Below are 16,037 nucleotides of genomic sequence, written 5' to 3'. Positions count from 1 at the left end.
TTAATTGCCTGATCTTTGCTGAAGACTGTGTCAATTTTATGTTTCTTCAGGAGCCGGCTAATCTTCCCAACTATTGAACACAAAACAATAAAAATCCAGCCTTCCTTGTGTCTTCTCCTGCTTTTGCAGTTTAGATGAAACTACTTGTGAAGTTTATCTGTTGTTGTAAAGTTTTCCTAAGTGGCTCAGTTCCCTTGGCAGGTTTTCGGCATCTGAGATGGTTTCAGCTTGATGTCCCAAGGTCCTCGGAACAGACTGTTTGGTGCTGGGTGGTGATAGTTGGAATGGCAAGGAACCCTCCTCCTCTTCTTACGTCATGAACTTTATGTGGTTGTAGATGTTGTCGTGTTCCAGGAACTCTTTGAGCTTTTCATGTCCATGAGACCATATGATGAAGTTATTGTTGACATAGTGAAAAAAAATAATAATTATTATAATAATAAGTCCCGTGGAGGCCCGGGAAAAGAATAGGCCTCCGGTATGTTCTGCCAGTCGTAAAAGGCGACGAAAAGAACAAACCACTAATAGGGCTAACCCCTCTTTTAGTGTGATTAGTTGGTTCAGGACAGAACTAAAGAAGCCTCGGACAAGTGCCGTCATGGTCGGGGACGACGCTTGAACCCTATGCCCGCCCACAATGGTAACGACACTGCTAGCCAACTGGAAAATGATTCAAATCCAAATAGAGGTGTTTTGCAGGATATGCTTCCTGCAGCCACCCTAGAAGGAAAACAAAGACAGAGGATGAGATGGTCAGATGAAGTTAATCGACACCTCATGTTCTGTTATTACCAAGCAACAAACCTAGGAACCAACACAACTGGATACAGATCACAAGTATACACAACATTTATTACCAGATACCCAGAATTAAAATTTTTAACAGAACGACTAGCTGATCAGATCCGCGTAATAATGAGAAATAACAGGATCCCCAGTCAGAATTAGAAAACATCAAACAACAAGTACAACAAATACTGGAACGAAATAATGTGGAATCAGAAGAAGAAGAAAATACAGTAATGGACTCAAACATCCCAGAGCAAACAAACAAAGAACAACACGCATCAATTAAACAGTTAGAGGAAAACAAAATCTTAAGACAGCCACCAGGACAAGCACAAATAGAACACGAAGTGACACACGTGTTAGATATAGAATAAAAATTTCAGCTGACATATATAGAATACAAAGACACAAATACAGACATTAGACCATTCTTGCATAGACCGCCAAATAACCCACAAGTCGAAACAACAATAAAAACTATCAACACAATCATACACAACAAAATAAATGAAAACACAACTATGGAAGAGTTACAACTACTGGTTTATATAGGAGCACTCACTACACTAAATATACACACTAGGCAGATATCAGAACCAACCAACACACAGAAGAAACCCACAAAACCAGCATGGCAACACAGGCTACAGATCAGAATAGAAAAACTGAGAAAAGACATCGGACAGCTAACACAATTTATAAGAAATGAAATGTCAGAAAAAAAACGAAAAAGGTTAGGTAAAATCTCACAACAAGAAGTGATAGAGCAATTAGATGAAAAGAAGCAGAAATTACAAGCATTGGCCAAACGACTTAGAAGATACAAAAAAAGTGAAAATAGAAGGAAACAAAACCAAACATTCAACACAAACCAAAAGAGATTTTACCAAACAATAGATAACACACACATTAAAATAGACAATCCACCAAACATAACAGACATGGAACACTTCTGGAGCAACATATGGTCAAACCCGGTACAACATAACAGGCAGGCACGGTAGATACAAGCAGAAACAGATACGTACAAGATGATACCACAAATGCCTGAAGTGATAATTTTGCAACATGAAGTCACCCAAGCAATTAATTCTACTCACAATTGGAAAGCCCCTGGAAAAGATAAAATAGCAAATTTCTGGCTAAAGAAATTCACCTCAACACATTCACATCTAACTAAATTATTTAACAATTACATTGCAGACCCATACACATTCCCTGATACACTTACACATGGAATAGCTCATCTGAAACCTAAAGATCAGGCAGACACAGCAAACCCAGCTAAATATCACCCCATAACATGCCTACCAACAATATACAAAATATTAACTTCAGTCATTACACAGAAATTAATGACACATACAACACAGAACAAAATTATAAATGAAGAACAAAAAGGCTGTTGCAAAGGAGCACGAGGATGTAAAGAGCAACTGATAATAGATGCAGAGGTGACATATCAAGCTAAAACTAAACAAAGGTCGCTACACTATGCATACATTGATTACCAAAAAGCTTTTGATAGTGTACCCCACTCATGGTTACTGCAAATATTGGAAATATACAAAGTAGATCCTAAATTGATACAGTTCCTAAACATAGTAATGAAAAATTGGAAAACCACACTTAATATCCAAACAAATTCAAATAATATCACATCACAGCCAATACAGATTAAGCGTGGAATATACCAAGGAGACTCATTAAGTCCTTTCTGGTTCTGCCTTGCTCTGAACCCACTATCCAACATGCTAAACAATACAAATTATGGATACAATATTACTGGAACATACCCACACAAAATCACACATCTGCTACACATGGATGATCTAAAACTACTGGCAGCAACAAATCAACAACTCAACCAGTTACTAAAGATAACAGAAGTATTCAGCAATGATATGAATATGGCTTTTGGAACAGACAAATGTAAGAAAAATAGCATAGTCAAGGGAAAACACACTAAACAAGAAGATTACATATTGGATAACCACAGCGACTGCATAGAAGCGATGGAAAAAACAGATGCCTATAAATATCTAGTATACAGACAAAAAATAGGAATAGATAATACAAATATTAAAGAAGAACTAAAAGAAAAATATAGACGAAGATTAACAAAAATACTGAAAACAGAATTGACAGCAAGAAACAAGACAAAAGCTATAAATACTTATGCTATACCAATATTGACCTACTCATTTGGAGTAGTGAAATGGAGTAACACAGACCTAGAAGCACTCAATACACTTACACGATCACAATGCCACAAATATAGAATACATCGCATACATTCAGCAACTGAAAGATTCACATTAAGCAGAAAGGAAGGAGGAGGGGGATTTATCGTCATAAAAAACCTACATTATGGACAGGTAGACAATTTAAGAAAATTCTTTATAGAACGAGCAGAAACTAGCAAAATACACAAAGCAATCACTCATATAAATACATCGGCTACACCACTGCAATTTCATAACCACATCTACAACCCTTTAGATCACATAACATCAACAGATACGAAGAAAGTAAATTGGAAAAAGAAAACACTACATGGCAAGCACCCGTATCATTTAACACAGCCACACATCGATCAAGACGCATCCAACACATGGCTAAGAAAAGGCAATATATACAGTGAGACGGAAGGATTCATGATTGCAATACAGGATCAAACAATAAACACCAGATATTACAGCAAGCATATTATTAAAGATCCCAATACCACAACAGATAAATGCAGACTTTGCAAACAACAAATAGAAACAGTAGATCACATCACAAGCGGATGTACAATACTAGCAAGTACAGAATACCCCAGAAGACATGACAATGTAGCAAAAATAATAAATCAACAGCTTGCCTTACAACATAAACTTATAAAACAACATGTTCCCACATACAAGTATGCACCACAAAATGTACTGGAGAACAATGAATACAAATTATACTGGAACAGAACCATTATAACAGATAAAACAACACCACATAACAAACCTGACATCATACTCACCAATAAAAAGAAGAAATTAACACAACTAATCGAAATATCCATACCCAATACAACAAATATACAAAAGAAAACAGGAGAAAAAATTGAAAAATACATCCAACTGGTTGAGGAAGTCAAGGACATGTGGCATCAGGATAAAGTTGACATTATACCAATGATACTATCAACTACAGGAGTCATACCACACAATATCCACCAGTACATCAATGCAATACAGCTACATCCAAACTTATATATACAACTACAGATATCTGTAATTATTGACACTTGTTCAATTACCCGAAAGTTCCTAAATGCAATGTAACATATACCGTACAGTTAAAAGGAAGTCACGCTTGATCAAGGTCCGCGTCACCTTCCATTTTTAACCAGACATAACGTCTGAGACAAGAAAGAAATAATAATAATAATAATAATAATAATAACTAGGCTTTGCAGGAGCTGTGTCCAAGGCAATGTCCTCAAAATGCTCCTCAAAGATGTTCATGACAAGTGGAGCTAATGGGTCCCCTATCACAAAGCTGTCCATCAGGTTGAAATACTCTCCACCACTTAAAAAACGTGATGATATCAGTGTATGTTTAAAAAATCCTCAATGGTGTCATCAAAGAAGGTCAGCAGTTTTATAGAGTCTGTGATGGGCACACATGTGAATTAGGGAACTACATCAAAACTAACCAAAATATCCCCTTCACCAAGGCATAGATGTTTAATGTGATTGATGAAATCCGCCATATTCTGTATAAGGTGCACACAACATCCAGCTTGCATCGGCAGGAGACTGGCCAAATGCGATGGGTGGGCCATTGGCTCCAATTGTAGCAAACCTATTAACGGTGAGCAATTTGAGGACATCATCAAGGACATGGCTCCTGCAAAGCTTAGTTGTTTTTATCGCTACACCAACTATACCTTTGTCATGTGGCCTCATTGACATGAAAAGATCAGAGTTCCTGGAACACATCAGCATCATCCATAGCCACATTAAGTTCAGAATGGAAGTAGAGAATGACAGTTCCTTGCAGTTCCTGGACATTCTTCTCTGCCAAAAACCAAATGGGGACCTCGGTCACAGTGTTGACCGCAAGCCCACTCACATGTATCGGTATCTGCATGCCTCCTCTACCACCACTCAGCACAGAAATGGTTTGTTCTGAGGACCTTGGTACATCGAGCTGAAATTACCTCAGATGCAAAAAGCCTGTTGAGGGAACTGAGCCACTTATGTAAAGTTTTCACGGAACAGTTACAACAACAGAAACATTTTGCAAGCTGTTTCATTTAAGCTGCAAAAGCAGAAGACCGCTGAAGGAGACACAAAGAAGATGGCATTTTTGTTATTTTGTGGCTCAATAACAGGGGAGATTAGCCAGCTCCTGAAGCAAGAAAATGAATAGTCTTCAGGCCCCCAGCAAACGTCTGGCAACTAATGAAGCCTGTGAAGGTGATGTAGGGCTCAGAACACACAGAAAATAATGTGTGGTTATGGGCAGTTTTATGTTGATGTGACTGTCCACACTATTGAACAGCATCACATAGAATGTGAAAGGTATTTCCACCTACGCTATCCCAAAAATTCAGCTGTAGGTTAGTATGCACTGGAAAACAACACTGAATTGCATTTGATGATCCTTCTATTATTAAATGGGCCAACAGCTTCTGGGATATCATAATACATGAAGCAATAGAGATCAAAATATCGGACAACACCCTCAATAAAGACAGTGGTTAGCAGCTGAGTAAGGCTTGGGATCCTATGATTGGGGATTTGAAGCCGGTGCGGTGGTCACTTCACGAAAACATTGCCATATATGGGGTGGGAATTAGCCCAGTGATGTCACTGGCGCCGATGCGGCTATATAAGCATGGCAGTGGAATTCAGATGACTGATAACCACTTGACAAAGACAGAGGAGATCTCTGTTGTAAGCTCGTGGACAGTTAACCATTTGACGTGGATTGAAACCCGAGAATATTTTATTCATAGTGTCATCGTCATTGTAGTCGTCATCATCATCGTCGTCGTCGTCGTCATCTCAAGTCCGAAGACTCATTGAATGTAGCTCTCTGTGTCTGTCTATTTTGTGTAATCCCCTTCATCTCTGCATAGGTACTGCAGTGCAACCTATGTCCATTTGAATGTGTTTACTGTGGTCAAGCCTTGGCTGCCTTCTACCAATTCAACCTCCCCCCCCCCCCCCCACCCCACACGCACACATGCTCACATGTGCGCCTACACACACACACACACACACACACACACACACACACACACACACACACACACACACACGCCTCCCCTCCCCTCCCCTCCCCTCCCCTCCCCTCCCCTCCCCTCCCCTCCCCTCCCCTCCCCTCCCCTCCCCTCCCCTCCCCTCCCCTCTCCTCGCCACATTACCAAATTGACATTTCCTTGATTCATTGCCCTTCTTTTGGGTAAGTTGTGCCATATATTTTTTTTCTCTCCAGTCTAATTCAATACCTCTTCATTAGTTATCCTATCTATCCAGCTCATCTTAAGCATTCTGTTGTAGCTCTACATATCAGAAGCTGCGTTTCTTCTTATCTCTACCATTTTATCGGCCATTTTTCATTCCTCTATAAGGCCGATCTTCAGGCAAATACCTTAAGAAAGTTCAGTAACAATGTTTTTCTTCAGATGCACATTTCTTACTGTTCCCAGTCCGCATTTTATTTCTACTGTGCTTCAAACAAGAACAGATATTTACCTGTATCCTCAACAGAACTCTCGTACTACTTATAGTGCCTTATTTCCTAATCGAATTCTCTCTGTGTTGCGTGATTTGATTACATTCCATTACTGTCATTATTATTGTTGATGTTCATCATATACACTCCTTTCAAGGCGCTATCTACGAAGATCTACTGTTCAAAATGCTTTACTATCTCTGATAAAATTACAAATCATCAGCAAACCTCAAAGTTTTTCTTCTACCTGAACTTGAATTTACACATTGAATAAAACTGCAGAATGGCTACAACTGTACCTCACTCACTTCTCAACTATTGCTTTCGTTTCATGTTCTTCAACTCTTACACGTACAGTGTTGTTTCTGTACAGGATGTAGATAACCTTTCACTCCCAATATTTTCTCTCTGCTACCTTCAAAGTTTGGGAGCACATATCCTAGTCAACATAGTCAAAAGATACCACTAAATCTACAAGTGCTATTAATATAAGCTTGCCGTTTCTATATTTTAAGGTAAGACATCAGATCACCACTACCTCGAGTGTTTCATCATTTGACCTGACACCAAACTGATCTAATGATCTCCACCAGGTCGATTCTTCCTGGTCTTCTGTAAACAATTCGTGTCAGCATTTTGCAACCACGGCTGATTAAATTGACGTTTTGTTAATATTCCCACATGTCATCACCTGCCTTTTTTGGAAATTGAATTATGAAATAGTATCAGACTTCAATCAAAACGTAATGTGGAATACTTGGGCCTTGTATGTTCTTCCAAGGGTATCGGTAAGTCTTAGAGAATATTGTTTGTTTCATGGGCCTTACTTCAACGTAGATCATACATATTTCTGTGCTCTGTCAAATTATTTTTGCAGTATATCATTTCCCATCTCATCATCACCTACCACCTTTTCCCTTTCCATATCATCATCTTCAAGGTCATTTCTTTTTTAATAGCTCTTCTGTATATTCTTATCACCTTCCAGCCATCCTATCTTTGCTTAGTGCTGGCTTGTCATCTCAGCTCTTGATACTCATGCTGCTGCTTCTCTTTTCTCAAGCAGTTTCTGTAGTTCGTGTACAGGTAGTATGTATTAGCAATGATTAAATTGTTTTCAGTACAAAATTCTACCAGACAGCTTCCACTGTCATCCCTCGCCCCCCCTTCCCCCCCACCCATCCCTCCCTGGTGTCTATCTTGGCTATGATAATGTATTCACTGTCTGTTCACAGGAGTCAGCCACATTCCTGTTTTCTTATTAGACCTGCATTACACATGTTTGAATTTGTATTTTAATTCTTTATTCACCTGACCAGAAGTCTTAGTCATCCAGCCACTACACTTCCCTTATTCACATTATAACTAACTTAAACCCATCTATTTATTTTTATAAATTTTCTAACATACCTACCAAATTAAGGAATCTAACATTCCACTCAGATGCATAAAATGCCAGTTTGTTTTTTCTGACCGCATCATCCTGAGCAGTCCCCACGCCTGGCGATCCAATTTAGGGACAATTTTACCTCCAAAGTATTTTATCCAAGAGGATGCCATCTTAAACCATACAAGAACTGCATACCCTCAGAAAACATAACAGCTGTAGTTTTCTTTCAGATGTCCGCAGTACCAAACTAACGAGCATATTTGTCAAGGCCATGTCAGTTAATTATCCAGACTGTTGGTCCTATAACTAGTGAAAATGCTGCTGTCCATCTTCAGAAACCATGTTTTAGTCTTTTCTTTCCACAGATTCCTACAGAATGTGGTTTCACAGATGTATGGTATTTCTGTCTGGATTGTTAAAGAATGCTGGGCCATTCCACTGCAGCAAGTTTGTAGCAGTAGTAGTAATGATATAATAATGATGGTGATAACAACAACAACAACAACAACAAGTTTCTCACGATGTTGCAATATGATGAGAAGTGAGCAGGGCATGGGCCACTGTTTTTTTGTGTTGATTTGAGAGAGAATATTTTACATGTGCAGTCAGCAGTAGGCAAATAATGGAACATTTATGGATAGTTGGCTACTGAAAGTTCATGTTATTAAAAGTGAAACTGCGAGGTCATCCTTAGAAAATGAATGAAGCTCAAATTTGTGAAGAGAAACACTGTGTAAAAATTGCAGATTCAGCAGAATATTTCACCTAAAAATATTCTGTACAGCTCGATGGTTTGATACATGGTGCCATACAGAGAAAAAATTGCTAGTTTCTGACATTTTCAAAATTATGTAAATCTTAATATTAGCAAGATAGTATTGTCCAAAGAAAAAAGGACATGGTTGTGAGACAATGTTGTGTGTTTTAAAGGCTACCAAGGGCTGCTTTGATGGCATCACCACTGTGGCTACTAATAGAACATATTGGATACTAACTTTTTTAAAATATATTATGTGCAAAGTCTTTGTCACTGTGAGGATGGGCCATAGTGATTTCTTGATGCAAAGTTTGCACCAGCTTCCAGACACCTCTGCATTCCTCAGAAATCCCACACTAAAGCTCAGTACAGTATTTTAAATCTATTGGGCAATCCCAAAACCTTTCGTCTGATAGTGCATATAGCATTTTCTAGTTAAAAAATTCATTTTGTATCCTTACCAGTGCGTTCTGTAATGTTCACAAATATTTAATAAAAATACAAAGACTAATGGGACATTGTAAATGTATAATTATACACTTATAGGAAAAAAAAGAGGAGACCATGAAGGAATTACCAGAGTAAGATGGAGATCAGTAGATGTGATGTACATGTACATAAGAACAAATAATTACAATTTCAGAAAAATTGGACAGTTTATTCAAGAGAAGGTGGTTCACAAATTGAGCAAGTCAATAACACATTGGTCAACTCGTGACCCATATGCAAGCAGTTATTCATCGTGGCATTGATTGATAGAGCTGTTGAAGTCCTCTTGAGGATATCGTGCCAAATTTTGTCCAGTTGGTGTGTTTGATCATAAAAATCCCAAGCTGGTTGGAGGGCTGTGCCCATAATGCTCCAAACGTTCTCCGTTGGGATAAGATCCAGCGAGCTTGCTGGCCCATCACTGGCTGGGGCATCTCCAGACTTGTCTTCACTGCCCGTCATGGATCAGTTCAAAGCGGGACTCATAGTTGAAAACGATTCTACCCAGTCAATGAAATTACAGACCAAAGACATGTCTGGAGACACCCCAGACAGACGGTTGTGTGATAACCTGACTGTCACCTACAATATATCTCAACACCCAGGAGTGATAGTGTGGGGGTGGTATTTCTTTTTATAGCAGGACCCCTTTGGTTGTCATCCAGGGCACTCTTACAAAACAGTGGTACCTCGATGATATTCTATGCCTCGTTTTGTTACTCTTCATGGAAAGCCGTCCTGGGTTCACATTTCACCAAGATGATGCCCGCCTGCACACAGCAAGAGTTTCTACTGCTTGTCTTCATGCTTGGCAAATCCTACATTGACCAGCAAGGTCGCTGGATCTCTAACTTAATTGAGAATATTTGGAGTATTATAAGCAGGGTCCTCCAACTGGCTTGGGATTTTGGTCATCTGATGTGCCAATTGGACAGCATTTGGTATGATATCCATCAGGAGGATATCCAGCAGCTCTGTCAATCAATGCCAAGCTGAAAAACTGCTTGCATAAGGGACCAATATGTTACTTTCTGACTTGCTGAATTTGTGAACTCTTTCTCTCGCACAAGTCATCCAATTCTTCTGAAATTGTAATTACTTGTTGTTCTGTACATATACATCACATCTACCAATTTCTGTCCCATTTGGATAATTCCTTCATGGTGCATGGTTTTTTATTACAAAACTTTCTATTTAATAACTTAAAAACAGTAAAATGTCACTTACCATGTTTTACACCCGAGTCTTTCAGTTACCAGCAAAGTGAAAAGAAATGAAAGACATCACTGAGACCTGAACTGGGGCAAAAATTCATTTTTGTTATTTCTGTGTCATGTTTACTGTGAATACTCAACAGTTTGCTGCAATTTTGTAGGTGATGGTATTGTTCCTTACTAATTCTTTCACTTTTATGATTCCAGTGCCCGTTGTAGTTTTTCCTGGAGGATCAGGACGTATTAATGTGACTAGTTCAGGAAATGTATCGTGCATTTTCTGTGGCTATCCTATGACCGATTACAGATGGTTCAGAATGGATGAAACATCATATGCTGAAATGTGAGTTGATGCTCTTTCATTTACAGAAGTTTATCAGTTTTGTGTGTAGAAAGTTATATTTCTGATATAGGGCAACTATGTACAAACCTATTGAATACAAATAAGAGAGATGATAGAATGATCTTAACATAATACTGTCGAGAGAGCAAAGCAGAGGCTGGAAATATCTAGCAGTGTAACACCATGATGAATATCATGAAAGAGGAAATAAAATTCCTGTATCTCTTATTACATGCAGAGAGTCAGTCATTTAAAAAAAAAAAAAAAAAGGTAAGTCCAGAGAAGTTTTCAAGCAGGTATCATTCTAATTAGAAGAGTTGTGTGTGTGTTTTTTTTTTTAAATCGATAGTAACTTTAGACTGTGGTGGATCCACCGGTGATGCCAGTGGAATATGGCCTGAGTACTGGATGGTAAACTGTTCACGCACACCAGAATTAGAGGTGAGTGATTTTAGACAATGGGAAAGACTTTCCAGCAATAGATACCCTTCAAATTACTCTAGTCACGTAGATTTCAAATAGTAGTGTATGGTGTATACTTAACTATAACGACATCCGCATCAGCAACTTTGAATGTCCATATTACTCAGCTGCTGGTGTTAACACTCACTCTTATTGGTAACATTTTCTTTGTGTTTTACATTTTAGAATTACTTTTCTTTGCGGTGGAATGAACCATTGAATGAAACTTGTGGTCAGGAAATTCTAGAACCCTCAGCTTTTACAGAGAACATTTTTAGTTGTGTTGCACCTTGAACTACACATGTTTAGCCTTTGATTTCCTATCTAAAAATATTAATTTTGAGCTCTTAACTTCTGTTCATTTTTACCAAAGTTGTTGTGGTAACCTCGATATTAGAATTATATTTTGTGATATTAATGCAGTTTAGTAGGCTTGGAATCTTGATGTGAAGACAGTAGTGCCTCTTTCAGATAAAAAAATCACTGCTTCCAGGTTGCTATAGATTATTCATTTTTCCTTGTATGCCATAATATTTAAGGCTCTATTAAGTTACAGTACAGTTACACGTATGCAGGCACAATCACTAAGAGTGCTGACAGTCCGTTTTAACATATAAATTTCCTTAATGTAACTGTTTTAAAGTGTAGCTGCCCCCTGCCCCTTCCCTCCATAAGCTGTGCTTCCAGTGAACTTAATTCACAGGCTTCCTCTCAAATTATATAGACATCATTTGAGCTGCTTTGCATAATGACTGATTCGGCCATGAGAAACAGTACATGTAGATTCGCGATGTTGGAAGTCCCAGCAACCACTGACAAAGTTAATGTTGAATCAACAACAACAGCAAAAGTTATGACAAAAGATCTTGCTGAGAAAAATCTGATGCTACATAAATTCACTAAGTGGATCGAACAAAGGCTTCTGTTTGGTCACTTGTTGACCAGTCCGGTGTGGCAGTAGAAGACAGCAGGAAAAAAGCTGGCATTTTAAATTTCACCTTTAAATAATCATCGACACAGGAGAATCGTACAGACGTTCCATCGTTTGGTCATTGCACAGACTCCATTATGGAGGGGAAGGCATAGAAAAAGGTATCCCTGGAGTTGAGAAGCAGCTGAAGGAGTCAAAAACAAGTAAGTCACCAGGTCTGGACAGAATCCCAATTTGGTTTTACAGAGTACTCTTCAGCATTGGCTCCTTACTTAGTTTGCATTTATCACAAATCTTACACCCAGCACAAAGTTCCAAGCAACTAGAAAAAAGTGCAGGTGAATCTTGTGCATAAGAAGGGCAAATGTGAATGGACCTGCAGAATTACAGGCAAGTAAGTATCCTTGCTGTCAGTTTACTGCAGAATTCATGAGAATATTCCAAATTAGAAAATAATGCAAGGGTTGGAACTTTAATAGTGGCAACTATTTATTTACAGCTCGTACAAAATAGATACGTGTTTCAAAGTTCTACTGACCTTCAAAGTAGTCACCAGCATTGTGTATATCCCGTTGCCAGCGATGTGGAAGTCGTAGGATACTCTTAGCAGTGTTAGTTGTGTTGACAGTTGGAGTGGTGCAGTCTATTGCTCGACGAATTTGTAGCAGTTCTGAAGCGAATACCATGAAGTGTTTCCTTCAGTTTAGAAATCGAGTTGAACTCATGAGGGCTTAAGTCAGGGCAGTGCAATAGGTGGTATAGCACTTAGCAGCCCCAACAGTCAAACAAATCAGTAACAGCTTGCACTGGACATGCTTGAACATTGTCTTGAAAAATGATGTCAGGTCCTGCAGAAAGTGTCATCACTTCTGTCTCTATGCTGTTCATTTTTGGAACACAACCTATAACCAGCTTAGAGACGGAAGTGATGACACTTTCTGCAGGATCTGACCATTGTTTTGCAGGACAATGCTCATGCACGTACAGTGCAAGCTGTTACCGATTTGTTTGACTGATGGGGCTGCTAAGTGCCATACCGCCTACTGCACTCCCCTGACTTAAGCCCTCGTGAGTTCAGCTCGATTTCTAAACTGAGGGAAACACTTCTCGGCATTCGCTTCAGAACTGCTACAAATTTGTTGGGCCACAGACAGCACTGCTCGTTCTGTCAACACAACTGGCACTGCTAAGAGTATCCTAAGACTTCCCCATTGCTGGCAACGGGTTCTACACAATGCTGGTGACTACTTTGAAGGTCAGTAAAACTTTGAATGTGTATCAATTTTGTAAAAGCTGTAAATAAATAGTTACCACTATTAAAGTTCCAATCCTCGTGAACTTCCTTTAGACAGAAAAGCTTCTGTCAGCTGGTAGTTCATATCTGTAGATTTCCGGAAAGCATTTGACACTGCAGGATGTTAACGAAGGTCTGAGCATATGGTATAGGTTCTCAGATATGTGAATGGTTCGACGACTTCTTAATTAATACAACCCAGTATGTTGCCCTGGATGGCAAGTACCCTAGGGAAGTGTAGCAGGACTGATGTTGTTCTCTATAAACAGTATGACAGATAGGGTTGTGGTGGACAACTATTTCCTGATGACACTTACCTGTTCAGTACAGCATCATCGTTGTATAACTTTAGGAGGCTGCAGCATGACTTAGACAGAAATTCTATTTCGTGTGATGAATAGAGAACAGTGTTAGTTGTTACAGATGAGTAGGAAAAACAATTCTCTAATGTTTGAATATAATATTAGTGGTGTGATGCTTAGCATGGTCACATTGATTAAATATCTAGGAGAAATGTTTCAAAGCTATACGAGATGGAACGAGCACAAAAGACAGTAACAGGGAAGGTGATTGATATATTGGGAGAATTTTAGGAAAGTGTAGCTCATCTATAAAGGAGACTGTGTATAAAATCTTTGCATAACCCATTCTACAGTGGACTCGCATTCGGGAGGATGACGGTTCAATCCCACGTCCGGCCATCCTGATTTAGGTTTTCTGTGATTTCCCTAAATCACTCCAGGCAAATGCCGGGATGGTTCCTTTGAAAGGGCACGGCTGACTTCCTTCCCCGCCCTTCCTTAATCTGATGAGACCAATGACTTCACTGTCTAGTCCCCTCCCCCCCAAAACAATCCAATCCATAACCTGTTCTTGAGTACTGCTCCATGTTTGGGCTTCCCATCAGGTTGGATTAAAGGAAGTCATGAAAGGCATTCAGAGATATGAGAATAGGTTTGGTACTGGTAGGATCGATTTCAGCACGCAAGTATTACAGAAATGAAACTTCCTGGCAGATTAAAACTGTGTGCCAGACTGAGACTCAAACTCGGGACCTTTGCCTTTCGCAGGCAAGTGCTCTACCATCTGAGCTACCTAAGCACGACTCACACCTTGTCCTCACAGCTTCACTTCTGCCAGTATCTCGTCTCCTACCTTCCAAACTTCACAGAAGCTCTCCTGCAAACCTTGCAGAACTAGCACTCCTGGAAGAAAGGATACACATGTCTCCGCAATATCCTTTCTTCCAGGAGTGCTAGTTCTGCAAGGTTTGCAGGAGAGCTTCTGTGAAGTTTGGACGGTAGGAGACGAGATACTGGCAGAAGTAAAGCTGTGAGGATGGGGTGTGAGTCGTGCTTGGGTTGATCAGATGGTAGAGCATTTGCCGCGAAAGGCAAAAGTCCCGAGTTCAAGTCTCGGTCCGGTACACGCTTTTAATCTGCCAGGAAGTTTCATATCAGCACACACTTTGCTGCAGAGTGAAAATATCAGTACAGAAATGCTCTGTAAACTCAAATGGGAATCCCTGGAGGGAACATGACATTCTTTCAAGAAACACTATTTAGAGAGCCGGCATTTGCAACTGACTGCAGAACAGTTATACTGCCACCAACATAAATATCCCACAAGGATCACAGAGACAAAATAAGAGGATCAATTTCAGCACACAAGTATTACGGAAATGAAACTTCCTGGCAGATTAAAACTGTGTGCCAGACTGAGACTCGAACTCATATGGAGGCATATGGCTGATCATTTTTCCCTTGCTCCATTTGGAAGTGGAAGAGGAAAGGGAATGACTAACAGTGCTACAAAGTCCCTCCACCATGCACTGTTGTATGTGGTGTTCAAAAAGTTTCTCCGCAGTGCCATATGATTGTTAGCCGCGCGTGCTATATGATTGTTTGCCTGCCTGGGTTACTTCCCTTCAAGTGGACTCTCTCAACATTCCAATGTTTCGTTTATCTCTGCCTGCATCAGTAGTATTGTTGGTGTGTGTCATTACATGTTGACGTGAATATTTAAGTTTAGTTGCTTTGTTAGTTTGTTTCGTTTTTGTCACTGTTAAAATGCTAACTATTGAAGAACGTGCGTTTTTAGTTGAACAAGTGTTCAAAGCTGGAGGTAAATACACAGTTTCAGTTCGTCAAACATTTAATTCAGTTTTCCCGGAAACAACACTCCCACATCGCGATACTGTGCGAGATTTGATTAACAAATTTCAAATTACGGGTTCAGTGACAGATGCACCAAGAAGTGGTCGTCCTATCATTTTGTCTGAGGATAAACTACTCAATATTTTCGATAAAATGTCCACGAATCCGAACAAGTCACTAAGGAAACTGACCCAGGAAATTGATGTTAGTGTCGGAACGGCCCACACAGCTGTAAGGAAAAAATTAGAACTTTTCCCATAAAAAGTGACAGTCATGCAAGAACTGAAAAATACTGATCATGGCAAGGGACTGCATTATTGTCAATGGTTCAGAAATTTCATTCAACAAAATGGAAGGGATATTCTTAATGAAACAGTTTTTCCACTGATGAGTAGTAGTTTCATTTATCCGGGTACATGAACTCGAAAAATTCTCGTATGTGGAGTACTGTAAATCCATTGTGTATTCGTGAGGAACCACTTCATTCT

General features: G+C 39.4%; 1 protein-coding gene across 1 annotated transcript in view; it reads left to right on the top strand.

Annotated features, from left to right (window-relative positions):
• Positions 1 to 16,037, top strand: part of LOC124721224 (tyrosine-protein phosphatase 69D) — a 459,889-nt gene that overhangs the window by 34,645 nt on the left and 409,207 nt on the right. The window contains exon 4 of the mRNA XM_047246080.1: positions 10,571 to 10,706. Within this exon, the coding sequence (XP_047102036.1) occupies positions 10,571 to 10,706 (136 nt within the window). The remainder of the gene's footprint in view (positions 1 to 10,570; positions 10,707 to 16,037) is intronic.

Source organism: Schistocerca piceifrons, chromosome X (assembly GCF_021461385.2).
Source record: "Schistocerca piceifrons isolate TAMUIC-IGC-003096 chromosome X, iqSchPice1.1, whole genome shotgun sequence".
NCBI lineage: Eukaryota > Metazoa > Arthropoda > Insecta > Orthoptera > Acrididae > Schistocerca > Schistocerca piceifrons.
This window is presented reverse-complemented; position numbering and strand designations above follow the sequence as displayed.